At 34.9% G+C, this 19,201-nt stretch overlaps 4 protein-coding genes across 8 annotated transcripts in view; all 4 read right to left on the bottom strand.

The window, feature by feature from the left end:
• Nucleotides 1-351: 351 nt before the first annotated feature.
• The window catches only part of LOC18041680 (probable aldo-keto reductase 1), a 27,299-nt gene continuing 8,449 nt past the window's right edge, over nucleotides 352-19,201 (bottom strand). Inside the window, exons 1-7 of one of the 3 annotated variants that reach the window (XM_006432896.2) lie at nucleotides 13,939-14,147; nucleotides 13,683-13,850; nucleotides 13,161-13,364; nucleotides 12,880-13,052; nucleotides 12,562-12,658; nucleotides 12,248-12,401; nucleotides 11,738-12,119 (exon numbers count right to left, since the gene is read on the bottom strand). In XM_006432896.2, coding sequence (XP_006432959.1) covers nucleotides 11,932-12,119; nucleotides 12,248-12,401; nucleotides 12,562-12,658; nucleotides 12,880-13,052; nucleotides 13,161-13,364; nucleotides 13,683-13,850; nucleotides 13,939-13,995 — 1,041 coding nt within the window. In that variant the 5' untranslated portion in view covers nucleotides 13,996-14,147 and the 3' untranslated portion in view covers nucleotides 11,738-11,931. Of the gene's footprint in view, nucleotides 735-11,737; nucleotides 12,120-12,247; nucleotides 12,402-12,561; nucleotides 12,659-12,879; nucleotides 13,053-13,160; nucleotides 13,365-13,682; nucleotides 13,851-13,938; nucleotides 14,148-19,201 lie in introns of those variants that run through there. The other 2 variants (XM_024185163.1, XM_024185162.1) reach the window with 2 other exon arrangements.
• Nucleotides 666-2,596, bottom strand: LOC18042838 (probable aldo-keto reductase 1). The gene is made up of 7 exons (XM_024185167.1): nucleotides 2,441-2,596; nucleotides 2,205-2,372; nucleotides 1,791-1,997; nucleotides 1,513-1,682; nucleotides 1,194-1,290; nucleotides 886-1,039; nucleotides 666-755 (listed from the first exon to the last, which is right to left on the bottom strand). The coding sequence occupies exons 1-7, from the start codon at nucleotides 2,495-2,497 to the stop codon at nucleotides 736-738; spliced, it is 873 nt and encodes a 290-aa protein (XP_024040935.1). The 5' UTR covers nucleotides 2,498-2,596; the 3' UTR covers nucleotides 666-735.
• LOC18042837 (probable aldo-keto reductase 1) lies at nucleotides 5,767-8,041 on the bottom strand. Of its 3 annotated transcripts, none has more exons than XM_006432900.2 (7): nucleotides 7,830-8,041; nucleotides 7,576-7,743; nucleotides 7,190-7,393; nucleotides 6,898-7,070; nucleotides 6,580-6,676; nucleotides 6,271-6,424; nucleotides 5,767-6,142 (listed from the first exon to the last, which is right to left on the bottom strand). In XM_006432900.2, exons 1-7 carry the CDS (start codon nucleotides 7,884-7,886, stop codon nucleotides 5,961-5,963), a joined length of 1,035 nt encoding a protein of 344 aa, XP_006432963.1. In that variant the 5' UTR covers nucleotides 7,887-8,041; the 3' UTR covers nucleotides 5,767-5,960. The 3 variants fall into 3 exon arrangements, with proteins under 3 accessions (XP_006432963.1, XP_024040933.1, XP_024040934.1); XM_024185166.1 differs by having other exon boundaries at nucleotides 6,130-6,142; nucleotides 6,271-6,410; XM_024185165.1 differs by lacking the exon at nucleotides 6,580-6,676 and having other exon boundaries at nucleotides 6,271-6,410.
• LOC18042815 (probable aldo-keto reductase 1) lies at nucleotides 15,161-17,631 on the bottom strand. The gene is made up of 7 exons (XM_006432892.2): nucleotides 17,441-17,631; nucleotides 17,181-17,348; nucleotides 16,678-16,881; nucleotides 16,386-16,558; nucleotides 16,063-16,159; nucleotides 15,763-15,916; nucleotides 15,161-15,635 (listed from the first exon to the last, which is right to left on the bottom strand). Exons 1-7 carry the CDS (start codon nucleotides 17,495-17,497, stop codon nucleotides 15,454-15,456), a joined length of 1,035 nt encoding a protein of 344 aa, XP_006432955.1. The 5' UTR covers nucleotides 17,498-17,631; the 3' UTR covers nucleotides 15,161-15,453.

The raw sequence follows: 19,201 nt of genomic DNA, 5'->3' as shown, positions 1-19,201 counted from the left end.
TCACATCATACAACAAACAGTATCTCTGATTTCTGAACAACAAGCTTCATCATTTAACCAACTGTTCTTGGTAAATTATTTGATCTTTGTTCAACTCAAGTTGCAAGTTGTAGTGACAATGTAGCTTGTATTATTCTTTCACATTGCCCTTATTTTGCAATACAGTTCTCCACTAGGTGAGAAACTACTTGAGGTAAAACTTGGTTCAAAGATTTCATTAATGTCGCATTCGTGGAACTCAAGAAGGCTGAAAAATTTCAACAAGAAAAATCAAAGCAAATTGTCTATCAAATCCAAATTTTGATACTTACAATCTTTATCTTCCAAGAAACAGAGTTGGGAAAATTTTATAGCAACTTTGAATTCAGGTCGTAACTTAACAAAATTGAAACTTGAAATTCTCATTTCACAAATTGGCCATGCTAAATTTCCAAACATACGGTATATCATAATGACTAAAGTTTAACATCAAATACGCAGAAAGCCATGTAGTAGATTGTACAGATAATTTGGCATTTATCTGCCATTGTTTGAATAAAGTATTGCATCCCAGCCCCAAGTAAGATAGGCAGCATCCAGAACTATTTCAAGTTCAAACCTTGCAGTCTTTTGGAGGTGTGCTTGCAAACTTCCACGATGCTTTATCAAAGCCTTCCGGGTCTCTGTCTCCTGCTACCTCTTCTATGGGCACAGCGTCAGAAATTTCTTTCACATCCTCTTTTGTAAGTTTAATCCTCAAGGAGTCAATATTGTCCCTGAAAATTGAAGCAAATTAACAGTAAGTAACATTGCTGGTAATATCATTTTTATCAGCTGGGTTTTTTAAACTCTATATACTTCTTCAAGGCACTACATGAATCACAAACTCAAAAGAAAGTAAGTTACCAGGAATAGGTACGACATCATCCCCCTGTCCAAGAACCCATGCTAGGGCTAGTTGAGCAGAAGTGCATTTGTACTTTTTGGCAAGATTCTCTATGCGAAAATAAATATTCTTGTTCCTGTCCAGGTTCTCTCCTTTGTACCGAGGAAAAAAATGCTTATAAAACAAACATATGCATCATTTTAATATGTATTATGATATATAAAACATTAGCATTAAAGGAAACTGGAAACTACTGTTGCTATTTTAAAACATTTATACACTACATAGGAAACAAATTGATGTGGATAAACATTTATGAAAAAAGTACCAAAACGCTATCTGCGGGTACACTTTCCACAACAGCTTTGCCACCGAAAAACCCACGACCAAGAGGGCTGTATGGAACAATTCCAATGCCAAGTTCCCTGCCCACTTCAATGTATAAGAAAAGCAGCCTTGTATATATTAGCATATACTTGCACAGAAAATCTAATCTATTCTAAGCAAGCAATTATTTTTTTTAAAATTCTACAGACATTAGACACAAAATACTAGATTGGAAAAGGTAAATAGGTCCTTAGACACTCTTCAAAGGACTGTAAAAGAGAAGACTAATGTGGATAGTGTTCACTGAAAGAAGAACAAACCTGCAGAGGGGTATTATCTCTTCCTCGATATCACGAGTCCAGAGGGACCATTCCATTTGTACAGCTGTGATGGGATGAACACCATGTGCTCTCCTAATTGTGTCTGGGCTAGCCTCAGACAAACCAATGTACTTGATTTTACCCTCCTCCACCAGCTTCTTCATTTCGCCAATCTATAACATGACAAGGAATATAGTTTCTAAAAAACTCTTTAAATATTGTAATTTAAGACAGAACTTTACGATTCAGATAGTTAGCCCGGGAGAAAAAATATCACTCATGGTTTCCTCGATAGGGACCGATGTGTCCACTCTATGTTGATAATACAAATCAATGTAATCCACATCAAGTCGCTTCAAGCTAGCTTCACAACACGAGCGCACGTAATCAGGGGTGCCCTTCACGATCACGCCATTATCTCTTAGTCCTACAACCCCAAACTTTGTGGCTATTTGTACCTTTTCTCTGGGCAACATCTTGAAGGCCTGAAATCGAAGGAGTACTCTTTTTTTTTTTTTTTAATTCAATAAAATTCTAAAAATTCTGACAAGGTTTCCCTTCTATGATACAAAAGTAATTATTCACCAATTCCTAAACAAACATATTTCATCAGGACTGTGGTTCCTAAGTTACCACTTGACCTATGTCTGAATTATATAAGAGGTAAGAGAATTCAAAGAAATGACCATAACCTTTCCCAGAAGAGTTTCATTAGCATTTTGTCCGTACACATCAGCAGTATCAAAGAAAGTGATTCCTTTACTGAAAGCATGTTTTATCATGGAGATGCCATCCTCTTCTGAGACTGGAGAGCTATAACCAGAACTCAGGTTCATGCATCCAAGCGCCAACTTTGAAACCTGTAAGACCATGAAAAACAAATTTCCAGGATTTGATAAAAAAAAAAAATTACATATGGGTAGTTTACCTCGAGGCCTTGGGTACCAAGTTTCACTCTTGGAACTTGGAGTTTCTCTTCTGCCATTTTTGAAGCTGTAGTTTTGGTTTCTTTGTTTTGGGTGTCTTTCAAGTTTCAATAAGTAGAGAGACAGTGGACTCTAACGTCAACAATGAGCAGAATGACTAAAAGTGTTAAGCTGGGACACGTGCTCTTTATCTTTATCATGATTAATCATGAACTTATAAGTTTTGACAAGTGTCCTAAAGTTCAGTGTAATTGAAAACAAGTTCAAAATATTTAAAAAGTTAAGAAATATCCCCTAAACTTTGCAAAATGTCATGTAGAACTTAGGAGAGAAATTTACAGTCTCGATTTGACCATATAATCAGTAAATTTTTTTATTAAAAGAATCATCAGATTCACAATTTCTTTTCGCAATTTATTTTTCATTTTAAATTTGAAAGAAAGTTATCTATGCATGTATTCTTTGTAAATTTATTTGTTTTTAGTGAAAAGCATATAAAGAAATTATCCAAAATTAGAGGGAAGTCAAGCCAATTAATAATCAAATCAAGGTGCTGCAAGCTTGCTTCACAACAAGGCAGAGCACATACTCAGGGGTATCTATTTCTGTAGTCCCAAACTTCGTGGCTTCTCAGGGGTAATTTTAACAGTGATTTGATTTTCATCTTCAGATATTCTTAGTAATGTCTAAGAGTAGCTATTTGCCAAAACCTTAAACAAACATATTTAGGTTATTATTATGGAAATAACTCAATAAGTTAGAAATACTACTTACCCCTTTAAATTTAACAATGCTACAGTTAATTATTTCCCTAACAATTTAGGTTATTTTATAATAAAAAGTCCATATTGCCCTAATCAATTTAATTTATTTTACAAACATTAAATATTCATCAAAATGATTTTTTTTTTGTGTGTAATACGACAATGTTATTCTTATTAAGTTAATTTAGTTACTAATTTATGATTTTTTTATTTAGAATTTTAACATAAATATAAGCTATTTGGATTTTGGATTTTCTTTTAAAATGTTATTCCATGATAAGATAATTTCATTTTATGCCATTTTCATAATTATTAACTTTCTAAGAAGAATTTCGTTAGTGTAAGGTCCATATCTATCAGCACTAAGCAGTATCAAAGAAAGTGGTTCCTGCCACTTGGGCTTTAGCCCAGTGGTGAACCATTGGCCTTTAAAGTTAAGCATAACTATGAGGGCAATGGTTCGAATCCCCATGAACTCAACATCCCTCAATTAAACATAATTTTGTGAAAATTATTTGTGAAGTATTTCTCCATTTTGAAATGCGAGTGGAGTAAAGACACCGTTCTTCCATAAGGATTATTTGTTTGGCATGTATTTCATAAAATTAATAATGTAATAATGTAAGTCCCAATTATATATTTAATTGTAAATATCAGTGTAATGATCTACTGTCATAGCAATTGTAAATGTCTATGTAATACAGTAACCTGATGCTTAATTAGTTAAAAAAAAAAAAGAGTGATTCCTTTGTTGAAAGCATGCTTTCTTATTGAGATGCCATCCTCTTCAGAGACGGGAGAACTGTAACCTCCACTTAGGCTCATGCATTCAAACCCCAACTTTGAAACCTGTGAAAGCAAAAAAACACAGTCAGAGAAAACTAGAGATGACAAATGGGCCGGGTGGCACAAGACACGGCACAACACGAGCACGTTTCGGTAGGGCACGAGGCACGGCATGACATGCACGTGGGTCGTGCCGAGCCTAGAATTTTAGGCACGCGGGTCTTAAAAGCACAGCACGATTAAATATGGGCCAAAGCACGGCACGCGAAAAAGGCACGTAATAAGCACGCTTCATTAGTGGGCTAAGCACGCGGCCCGTGGGTCAAAGTATATCAAAATAAAATTTTTTAATGAAAAATAAATATAAAATATCATGATTTTATAAATATCTTGAAATTAAATTTTTTAATATATTTTTTTAGCATAGGCTTTTTAAAATTAATTTAAGTCCTAGTTTAAATAAATATTCTAATTTTTTTTTATGTTTATAATTTATTAAATGGATAAATAAATATCATGATTTTATAAATGATAAATAAAAAATTTTACGACATTAATATTTCATTTATGAAATCATAACTTAGTTAATAGTTAATGGAGATATGTTTCATTTGTGAATGAAATATTTTTCATATTTATACACAAAAAAATAAAATTATGAACAAAATATTTTTATGATAAATTAAAAATTACATTTTCATTCAATAGAGTTTATGTGCAATTATAATATTAGTAGTTCAAATAAAATTAGATGTAATTGTTATTCTAAAATTGTAATTTTATTTTTCATTAATTATTACTATGATCTATGAAATTATTATTATTATTATTATTGTTATTATTAGGCTGGTGGGCCGTGCCGGACTCTTATAAAAAAAATAAACATGACCCACCAAATTAGTGGGCCGTGCGGTGCCAGCCCACGAGCCTGTGTGGGCCGACGTTTGGTGCCGGCACGGCCCACTGACCATCATTAGAGAAAACGAATTATCAGCATTAAAGGAAAAAAAAAAACAGAGAGAAAAAAATTAAAACTGCAAATCGGAAATCCAAATTTCACTGTTGGAATTTGGATTTTGTTCTTTTCTGCCATCTTTGGAAAAGCTGTTAGCTTTTCCTCTCTTTGTAGCTTAGCTTAATCCTTATTAAAGGAGGGCGTAAGAGAGTTACTGGTGTTGCTGTTTTGTACTTTGTACCATGGACTAACAAAATAAAGCAGGATTTGGAACTAATCAAAAGAAGGCAACAATAAAAATTGTTCGACGTTGGGGCTGATTACCATACCCGCGCCGGGGGGGGGGGGGGGGGGATTCTACCGCTGGACCACTGGTGCCTTGTTGGTAAAGGAATTTGAAAGTTTATCAATGTGTCAATTTCGCCTCCTAAATAGCATTGTTAACTTCACAATTTATGCAATTATTCTTATTTCTGAACAACACATATTCACCTTTTATCATTTAACCACTCAAGTTGCAGTGACAATGTATTATGTTGAGAAACTATATTTTCAATAAAGTATCCTCCAGGTCTTGTTGAGAAACTGCTTGAGCTAAAATATGGTTCATAGATTTCATTCATGTCCCATTCATGGAACTCAAAAAGGCTGAAATTTTTTCAACATATATCTATACAATGATGAAGTAAAATCCAGGAAAATTGTTACAATCCAAAATTTGGATATTTCCAATCTTTATTTTCAAGGAAAGCGAGTTGGCAAGATTTTATAGTAACTTGGAATTCAGCTTTAACTTAGAAAAGTTCAAACATGCGTATTTTCATTTCACAAATTGGCCATGCTAAATTTCCAAACATATAGTAGATCGTAATAATCAAAGTTTAACATCAAATAGGCAGATAGCCAAGTAGTAGATTGTACAGATAATTTGGCATTTATCTGCCATTATTTGAATAAACTATTGTATCCCAGCTCCAAGTAAGATAGGCAGCATCAAGAACTATTTTAAGTTGAAACCTAGCAGTCTTTTGGAGGTGTGTTTGCAAACTTCCACGATGCTTTATCAAAGCCTTCCGGGTCTCTGTCTCCTGCTACCTCTTCTATGGGCACAGCGTCAGAAATTTCTTTCAGATCCTCTTTTGTAAGTTTAATCCTCAAGGAGTCACTATTGTCATCAAGGTTTTTAATCTTAGTTGTCCCTGAAAATTGAAGCAACTTAACAGTAAGTAATATTGCTGGTAATATCTTTTTATCCGCTGGGTTTTTTAAACTCTATATACTTCTTCAAGGTAATACATGAATCAAAAACTCGAAAGAAAGAAGTTACCGGGAATAGGTACGACATCATCCCCCTGTCCAAGAACCCATGCTAGGGCTAGTTGAGCAGAAGTGCAATTGTACTTTTTGGCAAGGTTCTCTATGCGAAAATAAATACTCTTGTTCCTGTCCAGGTTCTCTCCTTTGAACCTAGGAAGAAAATGCTTATAAAACAAATACATGTATCATTTTCATATGTACGACGATATATAAAACAGTTAAAGAAACTGTAAGACTACTTTTGCTAGTTTAAAACATTTTATATAGTACTGACTTAGGAAACAAAATGATGCGGATAAACATTGATCGGAAAAAGTACCAAAAAGCTATCTGCAGGTACACTCTCCACAACAGCTTTGCCACCAAAAAATCCATGACCAAGAGGACTGTATGGAACTATTCCAATGCCGAGTTCCCTGCCCACCTCAATGTATCAGAAGGGCAGCCTTGTATTTATTAGCATACACTTGCACAGAAAATCTAATCTACTCTATGCATGCAATTAAATTTAAAAAATTCTACAAACATTAGGTACAAAATACTAGATTGGAACAAATAAATAGGTCCTTAGACACTCTTCAAAGGCCTGTAGAAGAAAAGACTAATGCGGATAGTATTCACTGAAAGAAGAACAAACCTGCAGAGGGGTATTATCTCTTCCTCAATATCACGAGTCCAGAGGGACCATTCCATTTGTACAGCTGTGATGGGATGAACAGCATGTGCTCTCCTAATTGTGTCTGGGCTGGCCTCAGATAATCCAATGTACTTGATTTTACCCTCTTCCACCAGCTTCTTCATTTCACCAATCTATAGCATGACAAGTAATAGAGTTTCTAAAATAATTCTTTAAATTTTGCAATTTGGGACAGAACTCTACAATTCAGATAGCCCAAAAAAAAAAAAAAAAAAAAAAAAAAATCGCTCACGGTTTCCTCTATGGGGACTGATGTGTCCACTCTATGTTGATAATATAGATCAATGTAATCCACATCAAGTCGCTTCAGGCTAGCTTCACAACACAAGCGCACGTAATCAGGGGTGCCCTTCACGATCACGCCATTATCTCTTAGTCCTACAACCCCAAACTTTGTGGCTATTTGTACCTTTTCTCTGGGCAACATCTTGAAGGCCTGAAATCGAAGGAGTACTCTTTTTTTTTTTTTTTTTAATTCAATAAGATTCAAAAAAATCCGACGAGGTTTCACCAATTCCTAAACAAACATATTTCATCAGGACTGTGATTCTTAAGTTATCACTTGACCTATGTCCGAATTATATAAGAGGTAAGAGAATTCAAAGAAATGACTCTAACCTTTCCCAGAAGAATTTCATTAGCATTTTGTCCGTACACATCAGCAGTATCAAAGAAAGTGATTCCTTTACTGAAAGCATGTTTTATCATTGAGATGCCATCCTCTTCTGAGACTGGAGAGCTATAACCAGAACTCAGGTTCATGCATCCAAGCCCCAACTTTGAAACCTGTAAGAGCGTGAAAAACACACAATTGTAGAAAACAAATTTCCAGGATTTGATTTTAAAAAAAAAATTACATATGGGTAGTTTACCTCGAGGCCTTGGGTACCAAGTTTCACTCTTGGAACTTGGAGTTTCTCTTCTGCCATTTTTGAAGCTGTAGTTTTGGTTTCTTTGTTTTGGGTGTCTTTCAAGTTTCAATAAGTAGAGAGACAGTTGACTCTAACGTCAACAATGAGCAGAATGAGACAGAGGATTCTGGTTTGGCTCCAAGTCGAAGGCTCCGTATGACTAAAAGTGTTAAGCTGGGACACGTGCTCTTTATCTTTATCATGATTAATCATGAACTTATAAAGTTTTGACAAGTGTCCCAAAGTTCAGTGTAATTGGAAACAAGTTCAAAATATTTTAAAAGTTAAGAAATATCCCCTAGACTTTGCAAAATGTCAGTTAGAACTTAGGAGAGAAATTTACAGTCTCGATTTGACCATATAATATATTGTGTCACCAAGTTTTAATTTTGTTTCCTCTCACTTTCATGGTTGGTCAACTTCAAAATGGATATATATTACAATTCTATTGCATAAACGTATGATAACATGGTACGTTAGTGTCATAAAAAACTTTCTCTAATAACATAAATTATATATGTGCCACGACGTTATTTTAATTGAACGAAATTTGAACACAATAGTGTATATTCCGTAGTTTCTATTTGTTCTTGTGGCAAATTTTAGGCTCCTATGTTACCCTTGAATGCAAATGCAATGGCTTTGTGTCTTCTTTGATTGAGGGCTCATGCCGACCTCATAATACAAGCAATGTAAAGACCATTAACTATTCATAATAGTTTGAATGTCAAGTATCTAAACTTTTTAGAACAATATTTGAATAGTCACTGCATCAGAACCCAAAACTCCAAAAGGAGGTAGGAACAAATTCATCTTTTAATTTAGGAGATTATTTACTAGAAATAGCCTTAAGCGTTTACATTTGATTCGGTACATGGCAGTTATGTAGCAACAACATAGCAATCTGAATTAAAATACATAAAAGCCACCCTGCATTTTCCTGGTGGATTTTGCAATCTCTATTTGCCAAAATTTTATTGCAACTTGAGGCTATAACTTCTAGTTAACAACGAAAGATAATTTCAGTTCACAAAATCGGCAGAATTAAATTTACAAATTTCCATCCAATAGGCAGAGAGTCATGTAGTAGAATTTATTGATAATTTAGCATTTATTTGAATAAAGTATTGATCCCGACCCCAAGCGTTAGATAGCTACTAAGGCAGCATCAAGAAATATTTTGAGTTCAAACCTAGCAATCTTTTAGGGGTGTGTTTGCAAAGAAATTTGAACGTATCTTAACTTGTAATTTCTCTCCTCTTTAAAAACTTAGCATTCTTATTCGATTATGATTTTACTTCATTATTTGCTTATTTTTACTTTTATTTCATTTTTGTTTCAGATTACATCTATGAATATCCCCTTAAATTGGAACATTTAATCTCTTGCTACCAACTTGGCTAGGCTATCCTTGGACGATATGTTGAAACTTAATGTTGCAGACTAGTTCAATCAATTTTCTAAAAAAAATTAATAATTTTATCAATTTTCTAATTATTTATCAGTTAAATGTATACTTTTATGCTCATTTTTTAACCTTAACAAAAACAAAAACTTCTGCGCCATAATTTTAGTTGAGTAATGGATTTGTATTTCTTAGCCTATGAAGATGAGAATCAATTTTGTTGCATCAATATAAATCTATACTGAAAATTCAAGTATTGTGTATGTCATTAGTCCGATCATTTGTTGTAACTATTCAAGTATTATACTTGAAAAAAAAAAATTGTTTGGGCCCAAGGCTCTAAGTAGAAATGAAAAATTCATTTTCATATTTATATTATGGTAACATAATCCTTTCACATTTGATTTATGAGAATCTCTTCCTCTCAAGCATTTTGTGCTGTTAGAAAATCAGTAAAATTTTTTATTTAAAGAATCATCATATTCATAATTTCTCCTTGTCATTTTTTTTTATATTAATCACGAGGTATCCTGGGGAGGGCCCCAACTGTGGGAGGCACCTTTAAGCCCGTACCACAACTCAGACTAGAAGTCCCCGCTCGAACCGGGAGGCACAGATTCTCCCAACAAAGGCGACTTCCCTGCGACTCGAACTGGGGAGCAAACCCAGTCAAGCCACTTAAGGGAACTCCATTGCCAGTGGAGCCAACACTTTGTTGGTCATTTTTTTTTTTTTTTTTAATTTTGAAAGAAAGTTATCTATGTATGTATTCTTTGCAAATTTATTTGTTTTTAGTGAAAGCATATATAGAAATTACCCAAAAGATTAGAGGAAAGTCAAACCAATTAATAATCAAATCAAGGTGCTTCAAGCTTGCTTCACGACAAAACAGAGTACATACTCAGGGGTATCTATTTCTGTAATCCCAAACTTTGTGGCTGATCTTGTAACCTAGGCAACTGCTTCAAGGCTAGAAACTAGAAAGGAGTGAACTTTTTCCCCCCCAAATAAATTGACATAATTTTAACAATGATTTGATTTCCACCTTATGATTTTCTTAGTAATGTCTAAGAGTAGCTATTTACCATTACCTTAAACAAACATATTTCTTATTTGCATGGAAAAATTACAGATTCCTTCCTCAAGTATAAGTTAGAAATACTACTTACTCCTTTAAATTTAATAATGCTACAATCAACTCTTACCCTAACAATTTAAGCTATTTTATAATAAGAAGTCCATATTACTCCTAATTAATTTAATTTATTTTACAAACGTTAAGTATTCATCAAAATAAAATATATTTTTGTGTGTAATACGGCAACATCATCCTTGTTAAGTTAATTTAATTACTAATTTATATTTTTTTATTTAAATTTTTGGCATAAACATAACCTATTTGTATTTTGGATTTTCTTTTAAAATGTTATTCCATGATAAGATAACTTCATTTTATTCCATTTTCTTAATCATTACCTTTCTAAGAAGAATTTCATTAGTATATATGGTCCATATCTATCAGCAGTATCAAAGAAAGTGATTCCTTTGTTGAAAGCATGCTTCATTATTGAGATGCCATCCTCTTCAGAGACCCGAGAATTGTAACCTCCGCTCAGGCTCATGCATCCAAACCCCAGCTTTGAAACCTGTGAAAGCACAAAAACACAGTCAGAGAAAACAAATTATCAGCATTGAAGGAAAAAAATACAAAAAGAAAAATGAAAACTACAAATCGGAAATCCAAATTTCACTCTTGGAACTTGGATTCTGTTCTTTTCTGCCATCTTTGGAAAAGCTGTTAGCTTTTCCTCTCTTTGTAGCTTAGCTTAACTCTTATTAAAGGAGGGCGTAAGAGAGTTAATGGTGTTGCTGTTTTGTACTTTGTACCATGGACTAACAAAATAAAGCAGGATTTGGAACTAATCAAAAGAAGGCAACAATAAAAATTATTCGAAGGTGGGGCTAATTACTATACCTGGGTCTGTTACGTGGCAGGGTATTATTCTACCACAAGACCACTGGTGCCTTGTTGGTGAAGGAATTTGAAAGTTTTTTAATGTGTCAATTTAGCCTCCTGAATGGTATTGTGAACTTCACAATTTATGCAATTATTCTTATTTCTGAACAACACATACTCACCTTTTATCATTTAACCACTCAAGTTGCAGTGACAATGTAGTATGTTGAGAAACTATATTTTCAATCCAGTGTCCTCCAGGTCTTGTTGAGAAACAGCTTGAGCTAAAATATGGTTCACAGATTTCATTCATGTCACATTCGTGGAACTCAAAAAGGCTGAAAATATTTCAACATATATCTACACTATGATGAAGTAAAATCCAGGAAAATCATTACAATCCAAAATTTGGATATTTCTAATCTTTATTTTCAAGGAAAGCAAGTTGGCAAGATTTTATAGTAACTTGGAATTCAGCTTTAACTTAGAAAAGTTCAAACATGCGTATTTTCCTTTCACAAATTGGCCATGCTAAATTTCCAAACATATAGTAGATCGTAATAATCAAAGTTTAACATCAAATAGGCAGATAGCCAAGTAGTAGATTGTACAGATAATTTGGCATTTATCTGCCATTATTTGAATAAAGTATTGCATCCCAGCCCCAAGTAAGATAGGCAGCATCCAGAACTATTTTAAGTTCAAACCTTGCAGTCTTTTGGAGGTGTGTTTGCAAACTTCCACGATGCTTTATCAAAGCCTTCCGGGTCTCTGTTTCCTGCTACCTCTTCTATGGGCACAGCGTCAGAAATTTCTTTCAGATCCTCTTTTGTAAGTTTAATCCTCAAGGAGTCAATATTGTCATCAAGGTTTTTCATCTTAGTTGTCCCTGAAAATTGAAGCAACTTAACAGTAAGTAATATCGCTGGTAATATCATTTTATCCACTGGGTTTTTTAAACTCTATATACTTCTTCAAGGCACTACATGAATCACAAACTCGAAAGAAAGAAGTTACCGGGAATAGGTACGACATCATCCCCCTGTCCGAGAACCCATGCTAGGGCTAGTTGAGCAGAAGTGCAATTGTACTTTTTGGCAAGGTTCTCTATGCGAAAATAAATACTCTTGTTCCTGTCCAGGTTCTCTCCTTTGAACCTAGGAAGAAAATGCTTATAAAACAAACACACGTATCATTTTCATATATACTACGATATATAAAACAGTAGCATTAAAAGAAACTGTAAAACTACTTTTGTTAGTTTAAAACATTTATATAGTACTGACTGAGGAAACAAAATGATGCGGATAAACATTGACCGAAAAAAGTACCAAAAAGCTATCTGCAGGTACATTCTCCACAACAGCTTTGCCACCGAAAAATCCACGACCAAGAGGACTGTATGGAACTATTCCAATGCCGAGTTCCCTGCCCACCTCAATGTATCAGAAGGACAGCCTTGTATTTATTAGCATACACTTGCACATAAAATCTAATCTATTCTATGCACGCAACTAAATTTAAAAAATTATACAAACATTAGGTACGAAATACTAGATTGGAACAAATAAATAGGCCCTTAGACACTCTTCAAAGGCCTGTAGAAGAAAAGACTAATGCGGATAGTGTTCACTGAAAGAAGAACAAACCTGCAGAGGGGTATTATCTCTTCCTCAATATCACGAGTCCAGAGGGACCATTCCATTTGTACAGCTGTGATGGGATGAACAGCATGTGCTCTCCTAATTGTGCCTGGGCTGGCCTCAGATAATCCAATGTACTTGATTTTACCCTCTTCCACCAGCTTCTTCATTTCGCCAATCTATAACATGACAAGTAATAGAGTTTCTAAAATAAATCTTCAAATTTTGCAATTTGGGACAGAACTTTACAATTCAGATATCCCCCAAAAAAAAAAAAATTCGCTCACGGTTTCCTCTATGGGGACTGATGTGTCCACTCTATGTTGATAATATAGATCAATGTAATCCACATCAAGGCGCTTCAAGCTAGCTTCACAACACGAGCGCACATAATCAGGGGCACCCTTCACGATCACACCAGCAACTCCTATTCCTGCAATCCCAAACTTTGTTGCTACTTGCATCTTTTCTCTAGGCAACTGCTTCAAGGCCTGAAATGAAAAGGAGTGAATTATTTTTCCAATAAATTCACAATATTCTGATAATGATTTCCATCCTATGATATCCACAATAGTACCCAAAAGTAGCTATTTACCAATTCCCTTAACAAAAATATTTCATTATTAGCATAAAATATTTCATTATTAGTATTGTGATCCTTGTATTGTCAACGAGTTATAAGAAAAATTTCTCGAATCTTAGTAACCATCATACTCCTTAAGTTACCACTTGATCTATGTGTGAATTGTATATAATTAAATTTATCATACAGAAACGTTGTTAAGAAAATTGCAACAGAAAACCATAACCTTTCCAAGAAGAACTTCATTAGCATTTTGTCCGTACACATCAGCAGTATCAAAGAAAGTGATTCCTTTACTGAAAGCATGCTTTATCATTGATATGCCATCCTCTTCTGAGACTGGAGAGCTATAACCTCCACTCAGGTTCATGCATCCATAACCCAATTTTGAAACCTGTAAAAGCATGCAAAACACACAATCATAGAAAACAAATTTTCAGGACCTTTTTTGAAAAAATGAAAATTACAAATGGGTTGTTTACCTCAAGGCCTTGGGTACCCAATTTCACTCTTGGAACTTGGTGTTTCTCTTCTGCCATTTTTGAGGCTGTAGTTTGGCTTCTTTGTTTCAATGTCTTTCAATGAGGAGAGATGGTTGACTTTAACTTGAGCAATGAGCAGAATGAGACAAAGAGGATTGTGGCTCGGCTCCAACTCCAAGGTTGTGTCTTGACAAGGGCTAAGCTGGAATATGTTCTCTGTATCTTTATCATGGCGAATAATGTAATATTACAATTATATAGTTTGGACAAAATCCTGAAGTTCAGTGTAATTGGAAGCAAGTTCAAAAAAGTTTAAAAGTTGACAAATAAGCCCTAGACTTTGCAAAATTTCTGGTAGGAGAGATATTTATGTTCTCGGTGTGACTGTCAAATAACGAGACCCTCTAATAAAATTATATTAAACGATCTAATTTTGACCAACTTTAAAATGGATATATATACTAAAATTTTATTAGATAGGCGTGTGATGACGTGGATGTCAGCATACTTGAAATTTTTTCTAACATCAAGATTACATATGTGCCGCATTATTGTGTTGTTTCAATTGAATATGTTTTGAGTGCAATCCAATTTGAATGCAATATTGTGCATCCTGTCGTTTCTTTTGGCTCCTGTGGCTGAATTTATCCTCCTGATGTTAGCCTTGAATGAATAATTGAATATGCCATGGCTTTGTATTTTCTTTGATTGAAGGCTAATGCCACACTCATAATACAAGCAATGCAACGACCATAAACTATTTATAATAGCTTGAGTTTTGAACATCAAGGATTTTAAATTTTCAGAGCAATACTTGAATAGCTTTTGCATTAGTACGCACAAGGAGGAAAATAGGAACAAGTTCATCTTTTAATTTGGGTGATTGCCTGCTGGAAACAGCCTTGAGTCATAGAGAGTGTACAAATCTTTCAGTACATAATATTCATGTAGCAACAACATAGCAGGCTATAATCAAATACATAAAAGCAACCTTGCATTTTCCTTATCATTTACTGAAACAAGGAGAACGAATTCTCTCTATCGTGATAGAAATTTGTATCCTTTCTTTTGCTTTTGTTGCAAGAAAATATTTTGGCTTTTGCTTATATTAGTGATTCAGTTCTGTAAATGCAACAAAATCAGGAACATAATCCTAAGAAACACACAAGGGAAAGAAAAAAAAAATGAAAAAGAAAGCTTAAGTACCATTTACAATTTGAAATGTTGTTAAGCCCACAAGGTAGAACTCAAATTTAGCTATTGGAATTTGCAACCTTGTTTTCAAAAAAAGAGTTGGCAAGCTTTTACAGCAACTTGAATTCAGGATGTGACTTCAGGTTTACAATAAAAGATATTCTCAGTTCACAAATGGCCACACTAAATTAACAAACATATAGTAGATCATAGTGATCATCCGAAGTTTATAGCTAATTAGGTATTTATTTGAATAAAGTACTGCATCCCAACCCCAAGAGTGAGATAGGCAGCATTCCAGCGTCCAGAATATTTCAAACCTCATTGCCTTTTTGGAGGGGTGTTTGCAAACCTCCACGATGATTTGTCAAAGATATCTGGGAATCTGCCTCCAGCTACCTCTTCTATCGGTACAGCATCAGAAATTTCTTTCAGATCCTCTTTTGAAAGTTTTACTATCAAGGAGCCAATATTTTCATCCAGGTTCTTAATCTTAGTTGTCCCTGAAACTCGAAGCAAAATAACAGTATCCATTAATGCAGGTAATCTTATCTTGATAGGCTGGGTTTTTCTAAACTCTATACACTTCTTCAAGGCACTACATGAATCACAAACACAAAAGAAATTTACCAGGAATTGGTACAACATCATCCCCCTGTCCAAGAACCCATGCCAGTGCTAGTTGAGCAGAACTGCATTTGTTCTTTTTGGCAAGGTTCTCTATGCGAACATAAATACTCCTGTTTCTGTCCAGGTTCTCTCCATTGAGCCGAGGGAAAAGATGCTTATAAAAGAAACGAATGCATTGTCTTAATATGTATTACGATATATAAAACATTAAATGAAACTGGAAAACTAGTGTTTAAGACAATGATATAGTACTGACGTAGGAAACAAAATGATGTGGATAAAAATAGCTGAAAAACATACCAAGAAGCTATCTGCAGGTACACTTTCCACTACAACTTTGCCACCAAAAAATCCACGACCAAGAGGACTGAATGGAACTATTCCAATGCCAAGTTCCCTGTACACTTTAATGTATCAGAAGGGCAGCCTAGTACATATTAGCATATACTTCCACAGAAAATCTAATCTACTCTACGCAATTAATGAATAAACAAAATTCTGTATCTATGGACATTAGGTACAGAATACTAGATTGGCACAAATAAATAGGTCCTTGGACACTCTTCAAAGGCCTATAGAAGAAAAGAATAATGGGGATAGCATTCATTGAAAGCAGATCAGACCTGCAAAGTGGTATTATATCTTCCTCAATATCACGAGTCCAGAGGGACCATTCCATTTGTACAGCTGCAATGGGATGAACAGCATGTGCTCTCCTAATTGTGTCTGGACTAGCCTCAGATAATCCAATGTACTTGATTTTACCCTCTTCCACTAGCTTCTTCATTTCACCAATCTATAACATGACAAGGGATATAGTTTCTAACATATTCTTTCATATTGTAATTTGGGACAAATCTTTACAATTCACATAGTTAGCCTGGAGAGAAAAAAATAATCATAATAATAAGTCACCGTTTCCTCTATAGCAACTGATTTGTCCACTCTATGTTGATAATATAGATCAATGTAATCCACATCAAGACGCTTCAAGCTAGCTTCACAACACGAGCGCACATAATCAGGGGAACCCTTCACGATGATATCAGTATCTCCTATTCCTGCAATCCCAAACTTCGTTGCTACTAGTATCTTTTCTCTAGGCAACTGCTTCAAGGCCTGAAATCAAAAGGAGTGAATTTTTTTTTTCCAATAAATTCGCAATATTCTGATAATGATTTCCATCCTATGATATCCACAACAATCCCCAAAAGTAGCTATCCACCAATTCCTTAAACAGAAATATTTCATTATTAGTATTATGATCTTTGTATTACCAACAAGTTATAAGAAAAATTACTTGAATCTTTGCAACTATCATACTCCTTAAGTTACCACTTGATCTATCTGTGAATTGTATATAATTAAATTAATGAAACAGAAATATTGTTTAGAAAACTGCAACAGAAGACCATGACCTTTCCAAGAAGAACTTCATTAGCATTTTGTCCGTAAACATCAGCAGTATCAAAGAAAGTGATTCCTTTACTGAAAGCATGCTTTATCATTGTTATGCCGTCCTCTTCTGAGACTGGAGAGCTATAACCTCCGCTCAGGTTCATGCATCCAAAACCCAATTTTGAAACCTGTAAAAGCATGCAAAACACACAATTATAGAAAACAAATTTTCAGGACCTTTTTTTGAAAAAAAGGTAAAAATTACAAATGGACAGTTTACCTCAAGGCCTTGGGTACCCAGTTTCACTCTTGGAACTTGGAGTTTCTCTTCTGCCATATTTGAGGATGTTGTTTTGGTTTCTTTGTTTCAGTGTCTTTCAGTAAGTAGAGCTCGTTGACCTTAACTTGGGCAATGAGCAGAATGAGGACAAAGAGGAATGCGGTTCGGCTTCAACTCCGAGGTTGTGTCTTGGCAAGTGTTAAGCTGGAATACGTGTCTCTATTTTTATCATAAGCATTCATGTAATATTATAATTATTAAGTTTTAACAAAATTCTGAAGTTCAGTGTAATTGGAAACAAGCACAAAATAGTTTAAAAGTTGACCAATAAAGCCTAGACTTTGCAAAATGTCCGGTAGGAGAGATACTTACGCTCTCAATGTGACCATCAAATATCGAGACCATGTAATAAAAGGGAAATTTACAAAAATAGCCAAAAAAATTAGGCATTTTTTAACTTTAACCCCTCAAACTTTTTTCTATCATAACTAGCCAAACACTCTATTTTTGGACTACATTACCCTCATCATTTTCATCAAATTTACAAAGGTATGCCACTATTCCCTTTTATGTGAGACAGGCGCCTGTCTCACTTGTTATCACTGGTTTTATGTGAGACAGGCAAGTGGGACAGGCACCTGTCTCACATAAATCTGCTGGTTTTATGTGAGACAGGCACCTGTTCCACTGCCTGTCTCACTAAATTTAAGTTATTTTCTGAAAGTAATAACTTGGGCTACATGTGTCCGTTTTAGGCGTATAATATATTGTTTCGAAGCTTACGATGAGACGAAGTAAATCTAATATATTGCCTCCAAAAAGATTATTTAGAATCATATCATATAACTTGATAAAATCACTACATTCTTTAATTATACTACCATATTTCATAAAATTTCCTATTATGAACATGATATTATCTTTATAAATTAATAAATTATTAATCTATTGATAAATTAATATATTTTTTATGGTCGCAAACTATTAATTTATCGAGATTGTATTGTGCCTTACTCTAATTAGTCTATAATTTTTAATGTTATAAATTGTTTTCTGTTGTATTGTGCCTTACAGGGGAGAAGTTTCCTCTCTCACTCCCAAAATCATGAATGTCATCGAGTTCACTTCCGTCTAAAATAAAGGAGTTGTTGTTGGCACTTGGTTCAGAGCTAGCATTGCTGCTTGTGGCAAGAGGAGAGTCTGTAACACTAACTGTCCTACTTTTTGTGGATCCTGATCTCACACTATACATGGAAGAAGCTGGAATGTTTGTCATTAGTGGCTGCAAACTACCTGAATTAATGCTTCGCCTTATATCCTACATAAAAAGAAAAAAACGAATTAATTTCTGCAACAATGTGCAAAGCTGTTGCTTCAATGTATATGTGCTGCAAGATATGATTTTCATTGCAGTTAATAGAATTTATAGAGTGAAGCAAATTGTGTAGTATCATTACGCCAATGCTACTAATCAATCCACAAAGCCAGCTTTGGCAAAGCTTCATGGTAAAGTGCAATGGGAAATGCACCACGCACTGCCTCTTGGTGCGACGGGGTGCCCGTCGCACCAACAAGCAGCACCTCTTGGCACCCCGTCGCACCAAGAGGCAGCACCTCTTGGTGCGACAGGCGTGCGAGGGAAGCCAAGGGCGCGCGAGTTGCGTGCCAGCCTGCCCGCAACTCGCGCGCGCGAGGCCGCTGCCTGGCACGCAAGATGCGCGCAGCATGCGCATCTAGAGCGCGACAGGCGCTGCGTCGCGC

This window comes from Citrus clementina, unplaced genomic scaffold (assembly GCF_000493195.1).
Source record: "Citrus clementina cultivar Clemenules unplaced genomic scaffold, Citrus_clementina_v1.0 scaffold_5, whole genome shotgun sequence".
NCBI classification, from domain to species: Eukaryota; Viridiplantae; Streptophyta; class Magnoliopsida; order Sapindales; family Rutaceae; genus Citrus; species Citrus x clementina.
This window is presented reverse-complemented; position numbering and strand designations above follow the sequence as displayed.

Coding starts and splice junctions, on each gene's coding strand:
- LOC18042838 (XM_024185167.1), bottom strand. CDS start 2,497: ATGGCAGAAGAGAAACTCCAAGTTCCAAGAGTGAAACTTGGTACCCAA. Junction 2,373..2,440: donor TTGGTACCCAAGGCCTCGAG/GTAAACTACCCA, acceptor ATGGTCTTACAG/GTTTCAAAGTTGGCGCTTGG. Junction 756..885: donor TGATGTCGTACCTATTCCTG/GTAACTTACTTT, acceptor TTCAATTTTCAG/GGACAATATTGACTCCTTGA.
- LOC18042837 (XM_006432900.2), bottom strand. CDS start 7,886: ATGGCAGAAGAGAAACTCCAAGTTCCAAGAGTGAAACTTGGTACCCAA. Junction 7,071..7,189: donor CAGTCCCCATAGAGGAAACC/GTGAGCGATTTT, acceptor GTCATGCTATAG/ATTGGTGAAATGAAGAAGCT. Junction 6,425..6,579: donor TACCTGCAGATAGCTTTTTG/GTACTTTTTCCG, acceptor TTGTTTTATAAG/CATTTTCTTCCTAGGTTCAA.
- LOC18042815 (XM_006432892.2), bottom strand. CDS start 17,497: ATGGCAGAAGAGAAACTCCAAGTTCCAAGAGTGAAACTGGGTACCCAA. Junction 17,349..17,440: donor TGGGTACCCAAGGCCTTGAG/GTAAACTGTCCA, acceptor ATGCTTTTACAG/GTTTCAAAATTGGGTTTTGG. Junction 16,160..16,385: donor GATATAATACCACTTTGCAG/GTCTGATCTGCT, acceptor TAAAGTGTACAG/GGAACTTGGCATTGGAATAG.